The sequence below is a fragment of the Blennius ocellaris genome, assembly GCF_963422515.1.
Source record: "Blennius ocellaris genome assembly, chromosome: 19".
NCBI lineage: Eukaryota > Metazoa > Chordata > Actinopteri > Blenniiformes > Blenniidae > Blennius > Blennius ocellaris.
The window spans coordinates 5,590,591-5,607,436 of record NC_137668.1 but is presented as its reverse complement, the minus strand read 5'-3'; the positions used below and the strand labels follow the sequence as shown (position 1 = coordinate 5,607,436).

The window sequence follows — 16,846 nt, the reverse complement described above, 5'->3', positions numbered from 1 at the left end:
ACAAAACTGTCTTGATAAAAGGCCAATTAAAGAAGACTCATGATGGAGTCATCGGCCCCTGATAGAGTCTGTTGCCGATTACCTCTCTGCCACAGACTCATTCTGGGTTCAGTTCAGCCCATTTTGCGCTACGCGTGGCATGTTCGTCATGGAGACCTGAAATCTGTCCGGTATGTCCACTATATCCAGCAGGTCTTCCTGAGGAAACGCTCAGAATGTGTCTTGAAACCCAAAGGGCGTGCCTATGGATGGTTTGCCATGAAACAGGAAGTGATGTGTAACTCTGCTCCACATGGTGCAATCTGTAGAAAACTTCCACATGCTAACGTCCATTCACTGTCCTGGTGCCACCTATTGGTTAGAGGAAGTCTAACCTATTATATTTTCTCATACCATGGCCCCAGATTTTGTGATGTTTTCCTTGTGATTGGTCGGGACACACTCATCTGTGTCCTTGTATACAACAGTCCTTCACCATGAAAAGGGAATCAACATTGTGGAGCTGGTGCATCACGCTTCCTGGACTTATTCAACATTTTCTTCACATTTTGTAATGGGATTCAACACTGTGTTTTAAACTTGTTTGTTGTTATTGACATGTAGGAAATACTGTGTTTTAAACCTGTTTGTTGTGTTATTGACACATTGGAAACACTGTTTTAAACTTGTTTTGTTGTGTTGTTGACACGTTGTAAACTCAGTTTTAAACTTGTTTGTTGTGTTGTTGACATGTTGGAAACACTGTTTTAAACTTTGTTGTGTTATTGACACATTGGAAACACTGTTTTAAACTTGTTTTGTTGTGTTGTTGACACGTTGTAAACTCAGTTTTAAACTTGTTTGTTGTGTTGTTGACATGTCGTAAACACTGTGTTTTAAACTTGTTTGTTGTTATTAACATGTAGGAAATACTGTGTTTTAAACCTGTTTGTTGTGTTATTGACATGTAGGAAATACTGTGTTTTAAACTTTGTTGTGTTATTGACACATTGGAAACACTGTTTTAAACTTGTTTTGTTGTGTTGTTGACACGTTGTAAACTCAGTTTTAAACTTGTTTGTTGTGTTGTTGACATGTTGGAAGCACTGTGTTTTAAACTTTGTTGTGTTATTGACACATTGGAAACACTGTTTTAAACTTGTTTTGTTGTGTTGTTGACACGTTGTAAACTCAGTTTTAAACTTGTTTGTTGTGTTGTTGACATGTTGGAAACACTGTTTTAAACTTTGTTGTGTTATTGACACATTGGAAACACTGTTTTAAACTTGTTTTGTTGTGTTGTTGACACGTTGTAAACTCAGTTTTAAACTTGTTTGTTGTGTTGTTGACATGTCGTAAACACTGTGTTTTAAACTTGTTTGTTGTTATTAACATGTAGGAAATACTGTGTTTTAAACCTGTTTGTTGTGTTATTGACATGTAGGAAATACTGTGTTTTAAACTTTGTTGTGTTATTGACACATTGGAAACACTGTTTTAAACTTGTTTTGTTGTGTTGTTGACACATTGTAAACTCAGTTTTAAACTTGTTTGTTGTGTTGTTGACATGTTGGAAACACTGTGTTTTAAACTTTGTTGTGTTATTGACACATTGGAAACACTGTTTTAAACTTGTTTTGTTGTGTTGTTGACACGTTGTAAACTCAGTTTTAAACTTGTTTGTTGTGTTGTTGACATGTTGGAAACACTGTTTTAAACTTTGTTGTGTTATTGACACATTGGAAACACTGTTTTAAACTTGTTTTGTTGTGTTGTTGACACGTTGTAAACTCAGTTTTAAACTTGTTTGTTGTGTTGTTGACATGTTGGAAACACTGTGTTTTAAACTTTGTTGTGTTATTGACACATTGGAAACACTGTTTTAAACTTGTTTTGTTGTGTTGTTGACACGTTGTAAACTCAGTTTTAAACTTGTTTGTTGTGTTGTTGACATGTCGTAAACACTGTGTTTTAAACTTGTTTGTTGTGTTGTTGACATGTCGTAAACACTGTGTTTTAAACTTGTTTGTTGTGTTGTTGACACGTCGTAAACACTGTGTTTTAAACTTGTTTGTTGTGTTGACACATTGGAGACACTGTTTTGAAATTGTTTGTTGTGTTGTTGACATGTGGTAAACACTGCTTTAAACTTGTTTGTTGTGTTGTTGACATGTTGTAAACACTGTTTTCAACTTGTTTGTTGTGTTGTTGACATGTTGTGAACACTGTCTTTTCAACTTGTTTGTTGTGTTGACACATTGGAGACACTGTTTTGAAATTGTTTGTTGTGTTGTTGACATGTGGTAAACACTGCTTTAAACTTGTTTGTTGTGTTGTTGACATGTTGTAAACACTGCTTTAAACTTGTTTGTTGTGTTGTTGACATGTTGTAAACACTGTTTTCAACTTGTTTGTTGTGTTGTTGACATGTTGTGAACACTGTCTTTTCAACTTGTTTGTTGTGTTGACACATTGGAGACACTGTTTTGAAATTGTTTGTTGTGTTGTTGACATGTGGTAAACACTGCTTTAAACTTGTTTGTTGTGTTGTTGACATGTTGTAAACACTGTTTTCAACTTGTTTGTTGTGTTGTTGACATGTTGTGAACACTGTGTTTTCAACTTGTTTGTTGTGTTGTTGACACATGGTGGTACTGTGTTTTTCTACTCTGGGGCACAGGGGATGGCTGGTCGTCAGGCTGTCGTTAGGGAAACCAAACCGGCTAATTCCCGCCGTTACGTGGCGAGTTTTGACGTGGAAAATACAACCAAGGGGGACACTGGACATTACCGCTGCATTGCCCAATCAGAGCGAGGCGTGGGCGTGTCCTCCTATGCTGACCTCACTGTCAAACGTAAGTCCTTCTCCTCCATCTCTTCTTCTATCACAAGCTCTCTTTTTTGTAGTCATATTCCATTTTATTTCCTCAACACACACACACACACACACACACACACACCTGGGGGTTGGTAACGAGGGAGGAAGGAGTTAATGAGATAATTAATATTTGTGACCTTCGGCGAATCACAATAGAGCGGAATTCTCTTACCCAGAATCCTCAATGGAACTGTTCCACTTCCTATTGACCCACTTCATCCCTTCTGCACAGTGTGTGTGTGTGTGTGTGTGTATGTGTGTGTGTGTGTGTGTGTGTGCGCGTGTGTGTGTGTGTGTGTGTGTGTGTGTGTGTGTGTGTGTGTGTGTGCGCGCGCGTGTGCGCGTGCGTGTGTGTGTGTGTGCGTGTGTGTGGGTGCGTGTGCACGTGTGTGTGCGCGCGCACGCGTGTGTGTGTGTGTGTGTGTGTGTGTGTGTGTGTGTGTGTGTGTGTGTGTGTGTGTGTGTGTGTGTGTGTCTTGTGCACACTGATCCTGGTTCTGTTGGGTCCTCAGAGCCCCCCGTCCCCATTGCTCCACCTCAGCTGACAGCGGTCGGCGCCACCTACCTGTGGATCCAACTCAACGCCAACTCTATCAATGGGGATGGACCGATTGTAGAGCGAGAGGTGAGGCACCCAGCGTCCACTCATTTAGAGGTTCTATTTTGCCTCCTGCTGTTCATCCACTCATTTAAAAGTTCTGCTGCGCCCCCTTCTGTTCATTCACTCATTTAGACGTTCTGCTGATCAAAGATCAGTATAATTCTAGTCAGTTTTATCACTAAACTGGCCGGGAGGAGCCTGCAGAATCTAAATCAGAGGAGGAGGAACCTGCAGAACCAGACTTAAAGGAGAAGGAACCTGCAGAACCAGACTCAGAGAAAAGCCCTGTTTCCACTGCACAAATAGTAAACGGATGGAGTGGTATGGTCCGGTCCGCTTCGGGTTTCCACTGCAAGAATTTGTGATTTCCAGAAAAAACAGCTCCAAAGGTTGAGTCTCTTCCACCACGCCTTTGTTGGGGAACTCAGGACAACAGAATGGGTCTGGTTTTGAGGAGCCGTCTGCTGATCGGTCAATGATTTACTACACGCCCTCAATATTTTAATGTGTCCGCTGTATGAATCCTCTGTTGTTAGCGTATTCAGCTTTGGTTGGTTTTTTTGTTTAGATTTTTTCTTTGCTGTGCAACTTTCATGTTGGTCCCTAAAGAGCAGAGGCAGGGACAGAGACCGGGACTCGGGAGCAGATGCTATGGCCGTAACTGATGCGCTACCAAGTCCGCTCGTCGCATCACGTTGCGTCGCGCCACTGGCCCATGCACTGGTGCTACGTGATGCTACGTGATGCTACGTGATGCTATGTGATGCTACGTGATGCAACGGGACGATCACACTCGGACTGTGTCCACACGCGGCGCACCAGTGCTACCTCAAGCCCCAAGCCCTGATGTCTGTCCTCACATCGCATCCGCAATCTCTGTTCTAAGGCGGAAGTTGCGGCTGTCACATCTCGCGGCGCAGCACCAGAGCTAACTGTCTTTGTGTCGCTGGAATGCGCTCCAGCTGCAGCTCTGTTGCTGCAAAAAAAAAGCTAACTAAACAACTAGTTCAAAGCGGAGGATGTAAACAACAACAACAGAGGATTCATAAGGTCCCGATCTGCCACCCCGACTGAGATTACTGTTGTAATGTCACATATCTGAGGAGCTCTAAACTACATTTTTACCAACTTTCTGTGGAGGAAACGCACCAGATTTACCTTGCTGCTTCGTTCTATCCCTGCAATTTTTCTGCGGTGGAAACGAGGCTTCATAGGTCTAAACCTCCAGCAGCCGGACTAGAAAATGATCCAGGCTGGTTCTGGGTTTACTTCTGGGATTTCTTTTTCACTAGATCCTGGACAAGTCTAGATTTCCGCCGGGGTTCCGGTCTGTTTTTTGGAGTGTTTTGTTGGGCTTTGGTGTCTGGGATGGGTTCTGGGCTGGGTACAGCACTTGATGGGTCCTTGGGTTCCAGGTGGAGTACCGGACCACAGCGGGGGTTCTGATCGACACAACACCCGTCGATAAGCAGACGCATAAGATCGGGCACCTAGACCCCGACACCGAGTACCAGATCTCTGTGCTGCTCACCAGGCCCCTGGAGGGGGGCACAGGAGACCCGGGACCGGCCCTCAGAGCCAGGACCAAGTGTGCAGGTGAGTGAGGTCACATGACCACCAGCCGATCGATGTCTCCAAGGGACTGAGGTCATGCAGGGACTGTCAGCAGTTAGCAGCTAACTGCAGGGCTCAGGGTTAGTTTATTGCTGGAGTCATGAGTGCGTGTGTGTGTGTGTGTGTGTGTGTGTGTGTGTGTGTGTGTGTGTGTGTGTGTGTGTGTGTGTGTGTGTGTGTGTGTGTGTGTGTGTGTGTGTGTGTGTGTGTGCGTGCATGTCTGAGTAGGAATGTAATGACCACGAGTGTCCACCAGGTGGCAGGACCTTGGAGGGTCAGTGTGAGTGGGGGTCATGATCTCAAACGGAGGCCAGAGGGAGGCAAGGCATAACGCGATGAGCCATAAGCAGGCTAATTACTGCAGGTGCTTTTAATTGACACATTGTATTTCATTTTTCTAATTATTCTCATTTGTCATATTTGTTGTCTTGTTTACATTGGTCTCCTTGATCAACCAATCAAAATGGCTCTTTACCACAGATAATCAATCAGGACTGGTTCTTCACCAGGAATCACTGGACTGTTTTGTTCTGGTTGATGGAAGAACACTTGGTGGACTTTTCTCCCAAGTTCAACCAACAACCTTCAGATCCACTTCCTGCCTCACTTTACGTCATTGTATGGTTCTTTGAGGAACAACTTTTAAACATGGTCAACTGCTCTCTTCAGACGGTGTTTTCCTCACCGCCTTTAAAACGGTGGTGGTGAAGAAGAGCAGTTTAGACCCCAAGGTTCTTAACAACTATCGTCCTGATCCAACTTAACATTTTTAAGCAACATTTGAGAAAAAATAGTTTTTAATCACTTGAATAATGTTTTACTTACAAATAACATTTTAGAGAATCATCAATCTGGTTTTAGGAAGAACCACAGCACAGAGACGTCCTTTTAAAGATTTTAGATGACATCAGGTACAATCAAGACTCCAACAGCTCACAGTCTTGATTTGATTGGATCTTTGTGCTGCTTTTAACACGTTGATCATTTTACTAGATAGACTGAGGAATCTGGTCTCTGGTCATGTTTTTAAATGGTTCAGTTCTGATCTCACTGATCGACGCTTCTTTGTAAGTTTGGATACACGTTCCTCAGGAACCCATGAAATCAGCTCTGGGGTTCCTCAGGGGTCCATCTTAGGCCCTTTTTAATCTATACATGCTGCCACTAGGGGGCGTCATCAGGAGACATGGCGTCAGCTTCCATAGCTATGCTGATGACACACAGCTGTATGTGACAGTGTCTCCTGATGACACACAGTGTCTCCTGATGACACACAGCTGTATGTGTTTCCTGATGACATACAGTGTCTCCTGATGACACACAGATTTATGTGTCTCCTGATGACACACAGCTGTATGTGTCTCCTGATGACACACAGTGTCTCCTGATGACACATAGCTGTATGTGACAGTGTCTCCTGATGACACACAGCTGTATGTGTTTCCTGATGACACACAGTGTCTCCTGATGACACACAGCTGTATGTGACAGTGTCTCCTGATGACACACAGCTGTATGTGTCTCCTGATGACACGCAGCTATATGTGTTTCCTGATGACACAGTGTCTCCTGATGACACACAACTGTATGTGACAGTGTGTCCTGGTGACACACAGCTGTATGTGACAGTGTCTCCTGATGACACACAGCTGTATGTGACAGTGTCTCCTGATGACACACAGCTGTATGTGACAGTGTCTCCTGATGACACGAGGCCGACTGATGTCCTTCTTAACTGTATTTTAGATATTAAGTCATGATGTCAGCAAACTTCCTGCAGCTCAACCAGGACCAAACAGAGGTTGTAGTTCTGGTCGTGAACGCCAGAGAGAGAAACTTTTACCAAAACTTCTAGATTTGAACTCGTCTTCATCTGTACAGAACCTGGGAGTAACTTTTGACTCTGAGCTTAATTTGATCTCACACGTCAAATTGTCAAGACTGGTTTTTATCATCTGAAGAATATAGCCAGACTCCGCCCACTTCTGTCTCAGGAAGAGGAGGAGCTAATGCTTTTATCTCCTGTCAGATTGACTATTGTAACGCCCTGCTCTCTGGTCTCCCCAAGAAAACTTTATCAACACTACAACTTTTACAAAACTCTGCTGCAGAGTGCTGAAGAGGACCAGAGGGGGCCCACATCATGCCTGTTTTAAAATCCCTGCATTGGCTCCCCATTGGCTTCAGGATCAATTTGAAGGTTATTTTATTAGTTTTTAAGTGTCTTAATGGTTTTGCACCCTCTTATTTATCCGAACTGCTTTTACCATATCGACCCTGGCGGGCCCTGAGGTCCTCTGGCACCGGCCTTTTAATTGTCCCTCAAACGAGGACCAAGACCCCCGGGGAGGCTGGTTCACCTCCTATGGCCCCCGTTTGTGGACCAGCCTGCCGGGGAACCTCAGGGCTGCACAGTCTGTTGAGGTTTTTAAAAAAGGGTTAAAAACTCACTTTTTTAATCAAGCTTTTAACTCATTTTTATATATGTGTATGTTTTTATATATTTATGTATATATGTTTATGTATTTTATCAATTTATTTATCTACTTTTATCTATCTAAGATAATTATAAAATGTTCTACTTTTATTAGGTTATTAACTGAATTTTTATCTCTAGTGGTTCCTCTAGGGGGCGCTACACTGGTGGTGGACCGGTTCCCTGCTGGTGGTGCCGTCCCATGGGTTTCCCTGCCCCGGGCCCCTGGCTGGTCCCCCACATATGTGTTGGGATTGGCTGGTGCCCGTCTGGGGGGGGGGGTTGTGGGGCGGCGCCCCCTGTGGTAAAAAGTCGTGCCACCCCCAGTGTGGAAGGCCAAAAATGCGGCCCTTTCCTCACCTCAGTCCTCAGTGTCCTGCCATGTCTTCATATCACCTTAGTCCTCAGTGTCCTGCCATGTCTTCATGTCACCTTAGTCCTCAGTGTCCTGCCATGTCTTCATATCACCTTAGTCCTCGGTGTCCTGCCATGTCTTCATATCACCTCAGTCCTCAGTGTCCTCCATGTCTTCATGTCACCTTAGTCCTCGGTGTCCTCCACGTCTTCATATCACCTTAGTCCTCAGTGTCCTGCCATGTCTTCATATCACCTTAGTCCTCTGTGTCCTGCCATGTCTTCATATCACCTTAGTCCTCAGTGTCCTCCATGTCTTCATGTCACCTTAGTCCTCGGTGTCCTCCACGTCTTCATATCACCTTAGTCCTCAGTGTCCTCCATGTCTTCATATCACCTTAGTCCTCGGTGTCCTGCCATGTCTTCATATCACCTTAGTCCTCAGTGTCCTGCCATGTCTTCATATCACCTTAGTCCTCAGTGTCCTCCATGTCTTCAGATCACCTTAGTCCTCGGTGTCCTGCCATGTCTTCATATCACCTTAGTCCTCAGTGTCCTACCATGTCTTCATATCACCTTAGTCCTCAGTGTCCTCCATGTCTTCAGATCACCTTAGTCCTCGGTGTCCTGCCATGTCTTCATGTCACCTTAGTCCTCAGTGTCCTCCATGTCTTCATATCACCTTAGTCCTCAGTGTCCTCCATGTCTTCATATCACCTTAGTCCTCAGTGTCCTGCATGTCTTCATGTCACTAGGCATGTCTTCACCTATGGTGTGTGTCTGCATGCGTCGGTGTGTGTTCATTTGCTTTTTATTCATCTATTTTATCTTTGCACTGTTATTAATTCTTGTTAAAGCACTTTGTGTTACTTCACTGTATAAAAAAGTACTATATAAATACATATTGATTTGATTTGATTTGATTTAACCCAGAGCTTCTCAATGAACTTCTGTTGCTTCTTGATGACATCCCAGTGCTTCTCAGTGAGGTTATGCTGCTCCTTGATGAGGAGCACTGCTTCTTCATGACATTCAACTGCTTCTCAGTGAGGTTCTGGTTCTTCTCAGTGAGGTTCTGGTTCTTCTCAGTGAGGTTCTCCTCCTTCTCAGTGAGGTTCTGCTTCTCAGTAAGGTTCTCCTCCGTCTCAGTGAAGTTATGCTGCTTCTTTATGAGGTTCTGCTGTATCATGTTGAGGTTCTGCTGCTTCTTGATGAGGTTCTGTTCTTTTTGCTCAGTGGATTTGTGGCATTTCTCTGGTCTCTGGAAATTGAGAAAAGCACCTCACCCTGTACACCTCACCCAGTGCCTGTGTTAAAATAAATGATCAATCTTCTTAAGGTTCAATCTCGAGAGAGGTACCAGGCAGGGGTGTCCACTCTCACCATCTCTCTTTGTATTTTCTATAGAACCATTAGCAGCAGTCGTTAGACAGAACAATAACATAAAAGGAATACAAACAGCGAATGTAACCCATAAAATATGCCTTTATGCAGATGATGTATTACTTTTCTTACAAAACGCACAGACCTCTCTTCCACAAACAATAGAGTTAATAAACAGATTCTCTGCAATTCCAGAATATTCTATAAATTGGAAAAAATCAGTTGTCTTGCCTATTAACTCTATTTTTCAGTACACACCAAATACCCCACTAAAACCAGGGAACATCAAATACCTCGGCATTAATATCTCAGCCAAACTGTCAGACCTGGTGCACTTAAACTACACCCCCTTATTAAAACAATAGAAGAGGACCTCACTCGGTGGAGGACACTTCCTATATCACTTATGGGGAGAGTCGCAACAATTAAAATGAGGGTCCTGCCTAAAATTAACTACATCTTTTCAATGATCCCAACAAAACCACCAAAAACATGGTTTAATAAATTGGATTCCCATATCTCAAAATTCTTATGGAAAAACAAACCATCAGGTATAAGTTTAAAAACACTGCAGAACACCAAGGACCAAGGTGGTTAGAACTTACAAACTTTTATAATTATTATCTTGCCAATAAATGACTTTATGTGGTAAAATGGATTAATCAGAAACTTAGATGAAGGCTGGCTGGACATTGAAACCTTCTGTGAAGATCTCCACATCAGAGACCTTCCTTTCTTCAGTCCTATCATCAAAAAACACAACTGCTTTAAAAGCGTCAATATAAACAATCTCTGACAGCTTGGTGGGAATTTCTTCAAATGAATGGATCGTCACTCATTCCCTGCAAACTCACACCTTCTGGAACAATCCTGACATCCTGCAAAGGAAGAAACCAATAAACTTCACAAGATGGCAGAACAAGGGAATAAGAAACTTGGAACACCTTCTTTTCAATAACTCTTTTATTCCATTTAAAAATCTAATAGAAACTTATGGTATCAGTCAAAACAATTATCTGGAATATCTTCAGCTCCAGTCAATAATACAAACAAAGTTCAAACTAGGAGAGATGTGTCACGGGTAAAGGACAGGACCCAAGTGCAGGACTCTTGAGGCAGGCTGAGTTCAATCAAGTATTTTTATTTATAATGACAGTACAGACCGATGAGTTGCAGGTTGCTCCTCGACCTGAGGAGCAACAGACTTGAACTCCAAAACACTGGACAGGACAGACCAGACATGGATGACTAACAGACCAACAAGGAACACAGACAGGACATATATAGCTGGCCTGGTGATGCCAGAACTGGGTACAGGTGTGGCACCGACCGCCCAGACCTGTGGCCCGCCCACTCTTAAAGGGAGATCCCAGCCTAATCCCTGACAGTACCCCCCCCCTCCACGACCGGCTCCAGACGGCCCAGGCATCTGTGGATGCTGCCTGTGGAAGTCCCTGATCATGTCTGGGTCCAAGATGTCCCTAGCAGGTACCCAGGCACGTTCCTCAGGACCATACCCCTCCCAATCCACCAGGTACTGAAACCCCCGGCCACGCCGTCGAGCTGCCAGGAGCCGCCTGACAGAAAAAGCCTCCTCACCCTCTAAAATATGGGGGGGAGGAGGGGTTCTTGAGGAGGGAACCAGGGGGCTAACCCGGGCAGGTTTAACCTTGGACACATGAAAGGTGGGGTGAACACGAAGTGAGCGGGGCAAATGAAGGCGGACTGCAGAGGGACCAACCAGCTTAGCTATTGGATAAGGTCCAATAAACCTTGACGCCAGCTTCTTCACGTCTGAGTGGATAGGCAGGTCCTGGGTGGAGAGCCACACACGCTGACCAACAGTGTAAGTAGGTGCGGGAACCCGGTGCCGGTCTGCAAGCCTCTTATGCTCTGCAGATCACTGCAAAAGCAAAGGGAACAGTGGAGGTTGGTAACCATACACACACTCAAATGGAGACAGCCCAGTAGATGAACAGGGCAGGGAATTATGCGCGTATTCTACCCAGACAAACTGCCTGTACCAAGAAACTGGGCTGTCAGAGACCAGACACCGAAGGATGGACTCCAGCTCCTGGTTCACCCTCTCTGTCTGGCCGTTAGACTCTGGGTGGTACCCGGACGAAAGGCTCACCGTCGTTCCCAACAGCCTGCAAAACTCCCTCCAAAACCGAGACCCGAACTGAGGCCCCCTGTCTGAGACAATGTCCCGCGGGAACCCGTGAAGACGGAACACGTGCGTCATGCTGAGGACCTCTGCCAGCTCCTTGGCTGATGGGAGTTTCGCTAAATGTACAAAGTGGGCCATCTTAGCGAACCGGTCCACTACGGTGAGGATGGTAGTAAACCCTTCTGCGTCTGGGAGGCCAGTGACAAAGTCAATGGACAGGTCTGCCCATGGTCGGGTGGGTACCGGGAGCGGCTGCAACAGACCAGAGGGGCGAGACCGCGAGGTCTTGTTACGCGCACAAACAGGGCAAGCCCGGACATACTCACGGACCTCCCTGTTCATCTCTGGCCACCAGAAGCGCTGTCTCACCACAAACATGGTGCGCTGAGTTCCTGGGTGACACGACAGCAGGTTAGTATGGGCCCATTGAATCACCCCAGACCATACTGGGGAACACACAAACAGGCGATTGAGAGGACAACCTGGCGGCACCGTCACCCCCTCCAGAGCCCGCCGAACCTGCTCCTCAATCTCCCACGTCACCGCCCCCACCACACAGGTCGGAGGTATAAATTGGCGTGGGGGAACGAGGAGCAGGATCCGGTTCAAAGACCCGGAAAAGGGCATCAGGCTTCACGTTCTTAGACCCAGGGCGATACGACACCACAAAGTCGAACCAGGTGAAGAACAGAGCCCAGCGAGCCTGCCGAGAATTTAATCGTTTGGTTGACTTGATGTATTCGAGATTGCTATGGTCGGTCCATACCACAAACGGGTGCTCTGCGCCCTCCAGATAATGCCTCCATTCCTCCAGCGCAGCCTTGATGGCCAGGAGCTCTCGATTGCCAATGTCATAGTTCTGCTCAGCCGGGGTCAGCCGCCTGGAGAAAAAGGCACATGGGTGCAGCTTCCCATCCTTACTGCTGCGCTGAGAGAGCACTGCCCCGACACCGACATCTGAAGCGTCCACCTCCACCACAAACTGCCGTCCTGGATCCGCCACACTAAGCACGGGAGACGAGGTGAACCTGGCCCTGAGCTCAGAAAACGCCTGCTCACCCGAGGGACCCCAAGAAAACGGGACCTTGGGGGAAGTCAAGGCATGTAGTGGCACCGCGATGGAACTGAATCCCCTGATAAACCGCCGGTAGAAGTTAGCAAACCCCAAAAATCGTAACAATTGTTTGCGGTTACCCGGGGTCGTCAATCAGCTACAGCCCTGACCTTCTCCCTGTCCATCTCCACCCTCCCCTCTGAGATGACGTGTCCAAGAAAAGAAACCGTGGGAGCATGAAAAACACATTTCTCGGCTTTAACAAACAAATTGTTGCTCAGAAGACGCCCCAAAACATAACGAACATGACTGACATGACTGGCTAGATCAGAAGAAAAAATCTAAATGTCATCGAGGTACACGAACAGAAACTTATTCAATGCGTCTCTCAGCACGTCATTGACCAGATTTTGGAAAACTGCAGGGGCATTGCATAACCCGAAAGGCATGACCAAATACTCGTAATGGCCAGAAGGTGTGTTAAACGCCGTTTTCCACTCGTCCCCCTGCCTAATCTGGACCAGGTGATAAGCATTACGCAAGTCCAGCTTAGTAAAGACCTTAGCCCCCTGCAGGCATTCAAAGGCCGAAGTCATGAGGGGTAGTGGGTAGCGGTTCTTAACGGTTATCTCATTGAGACCCCTGTAATTAATGCAGGTCGAAGTGTCTTGTCCCTCTTTTCAACAAAGAAAAAACCTGCCCCTGCAGGAGAGGACGAGGGTCTGATTATCCCAGCCTTGAAGGTGGACTCGATATAATCCTTCATGGCCTGATTCTCGGGTTGAGAGAGAGAGTAAATGCGACCCTTGGGGGGAGTGGTACCTGGCAATAATTCAATGGCACAGTCATAAGGAGATGTAGCCTTCCCTTTATTGAAAACCTCCTTTAGATCGTGGTAGCAGCTGGGAACTTGCTCTAGGTCATGGTACTCAGGAACCTCCACAACTGCAACCTTAACCCCAGACACTGACTGACAACGCCCAGAACAGTTCCTTCCCCAACTCAAAATAACCCCCGACTCCCAGTCAATATGGGGCTTGTGCAAACGTAACCAAGGAAGGCCCAGGATAACTCTGTAGGACGGACTTAAACCTAAATGAAACGAAATCTCCTCAACATGGGAGGGACCAAACAATAACTGAACAGAAAGAGTCTTTATCAATGGAAAATATCTTACGTCCATCTAAAGCAAAAGTCTTTAAGGCCAATGATACAGTTCAGTGGGAATATTGTGTCTCTCAGCCCACTTAAGGTCCATAAAGTTCTCATCTGCACCGGAGTCAATGAAAACATCAATGTCCACCGTGGTGTCGGCATACCTCAGTTGAGCCGGCGTGAGTCTTCTTAAAGGTGCAGTGAAGGAGTTCTTAAGACTCACCGGGGCCCTCCTTAACCCAGGTGAGCTTGGGTTAAGGAGCTTGTTCTTTAAAAGGACACGCTGCAGCTCTGTGCCCATGCTGACCGCAGTACAAACACATGCCGCTGGTCAGGCGCCGATGCCGCTCCTGCGTGGAGATGCCGGTGCGGCCAAACTGCATCGACTCCTCCGGAGGTTGTGCAGCACTCGGAACTCGCTCCTGCTGGGAGGCGGGGCGGAGAGGGGCATGATCCTCTCATGCGTTCCTGGCTTCTCCTCCCCGCTGGTCAGTCTGCCTCGGGCGATCACGGACCGTCAGACGTGATCGGGGAGATCCACCAGGAACAGCTGGTCGCGAACCGGGCTGGCCAGCCCGTAGAGGAAGGTGTCCCGCAGTGACGCATCGTTCCAGGCGCAGTCTGCGTAGAGAGTGCGGAACTCAATCGCGTAGTCGATCACCGACCTTCTGCCTTGACGCAGCGCTGCCAGCGCTCGAGCCGCCTCCTGTCCGCCGGGACGCAACACCCTCCTACTGATTTCTCATCCTGTCAACATCCTCCTACTGATTTCTCATCCTGACAACATCCTCCTACTGATTTATCATCCTGTCAACATCCTCCTACTGATTTATCATCCTGACAACATCCTCCTACTGATTTCTCATCCTGACAACATCCTCCTACTGATTTCTCATCCTGACAACATCCTCCTACTGATTTCTCATCCTGACAACACCCTCCTACTGATTTCTCATCCTGACAACACCCTCCTACTGATTTCTCATCCTGTCAACACCCTCCTACTGTACAGAGATTTCTCATCCTGTCAACACCCTCCTACTGTACAGAGATGTCTCATCCTGATTTGTCATGTGGTCAAGGCAGTCAGTGGTCAGCTGTCACAGTGACCCTCCAGAGACTTGACCTGAGATTTCTGAGGCTGGTTTACTGAACGAGCACTGAGGCTGTGTGCTACAAACACACACACACACACACACACACACACACACACACACACACACACACACACACACACACACACACACACGTCACTCTCAGCTTCATGTCGTTCACTCCAACTCTCATCTCTGTCTTCGACTCACTTTTATTTATTCATTTCACTGCCAATAAATTATAAAGCAGCCTGTTTGTGTGTGTGTGTGTGTGTGTGTGTGTGTGTGTGTGTGTGTGTGTGTGTGTGTGTGTGTGTGTGTGTGTGTGTGTGTGTGTGTGTGTGTGTGTGTGTGTTTGTGTTATTAATAATGAATGGTGGTGTCTATCATACAAGCTTTAGGACCTCGTTCTCGAGGAGGCAGCTCAGAAACTCGTCTGAAAGTCAACCAATGTGATCAGAACAACCTCCATCAGAACCAAGTGGTCCTCTGCTCAAACCCGAACACAGGAACTCTGAGAACTCATTGGAACAGCAGCGGTTCTGCCTCACACAAGCAACCAGGAGCCTTTACTAAGAACCGTGATTAACATAGCAGGATATCTCCATTACCTGGATTAACATAGCAGGATTTCTCCATTACCTGGATTAACATAGCAGGATATCTCTGTTACCTGCATTAACATAGCAGGATATCTCCATTACCTGGATTAACATAGCAGGATATTTCCATTTCCTGGATTAACATAGCAGGATATCTCCATTACCTGCATTAACATGGCAGGACATCTCCATTACCTGCATTAACATGGCAGGATATCTCCATTACCTGCATTAACATACCAGGATATCTCTGTTACCTGCATTAACATACCAGGATATCTCCATTACCTGGATTAACATAGCAGGATATTTCCATTACCTGCATTAACATAGCAGGATATCTCCATTACCTGGATTAACATAGCAGGATATTTCCATTACCTGCATTAACATACCAGGATATCTCTGTTACCTGGATTAACATACCAGGATATCTCCATTACCTGCATTAACATACCAGGATATCTCCATTACCTGCATTAACATACCAGGATATCTCTGTTACCTGGATTAACATACCAGTATATCTCCATTACCTGCATTAACATACCAGGATATCTCCATTACCTGGATTAACATACCAGGATATCTCTGTTACCTGGATTAACATACCAGGATATCTCCATTACCTGGATTAACATACCAGGATATCTCCATTGCCTGGATTAACATACCAGGACATCTCTGTTACCCGGATTAACATACCAGGATATCTCCATTACCTGGATTAACATAGCAGGATATCTCCATTACCTGCATTAACATAGCAGGATATCTCTGTTACCTGGATTAACATACCAGGACATCTCCATTACCTGGATTAACATACCAGGATATCTCCGTTACCTGGATTAACATACCAGGACATCTCTGTTTCCTGGATTAACATACCAGGATATATCTGTTACCTTGGTTAACATACCAGGACAGCTCTGTTACCTGGATTAACATACCAGGATATCTATTTCCTGGATTAACATACCCAGATATCTGTTACCTGGATTAACATACCAGAATATCTGTAACCTGGATTAACATCCCAGGATATCTCTTTTACCTGGATTAACATACCAGGATATCTGTTACCTGGATTAACATACCAGGATATCTCTGTTTCCTGGATTAACATACCAGGATATATCTGTTACCTTGGTTAACATACCAGGACAGCTCTGTTACCTGGATTAACATACCAGGATATCTATTTCCTGGATTAACATACCCAGATATCTGTTACCTGGATTAACATACCAGAATATCTGTAACCTGGATTAACATCCCAGGATATCTCTTTTACCTGGATTAACATACCAGGATATCTGTTACCTGGATTAACATACCAGGATATCTGTTACCTGGATTAACATACCAGGGTATCTCTTACCTAGATTACCATACCAGGATATCTCTCTGTTAGTTCATCCTGGAAGTTGAAGTTGAAAGCTGGCTTTCGGGGTTCTGCCGCTGGGCAGCGGTAGAGCACCCG

General features: G+C 45.7%; 1 protein-coding gene across 2 annotated transcripts in view; it reads left to right on the top strand.

The window, feature by feature from the left end:
- Nucleotides 1-16,846, top strand: part of LOC308144321 (receptor-type tyrosine-protein phosphatase mu-like) — a 127,111-nt gene that overhangs the window by 60,677 nt on the left and 49,588 nt on the right. For both annotated transcript variants that reach the window (XM_080515412.1, XM_080515411.1), the window contains exons 7-9: nt 2,660-2,834; nt 3,370-3,482; nt 4,874-5,054. In XM_080515412.1, the coding sequence (XP_080371538.1) occupies nt 2,660-2,834; nt 3,370-3,482; nt 4,874-5,054 (469 nt within the window). The remainder of the gene's footprint in view (nt 1-2,659; nt 2,835-3,369; nt 3,483-4,873; nt 5,055-16,846) is intronic.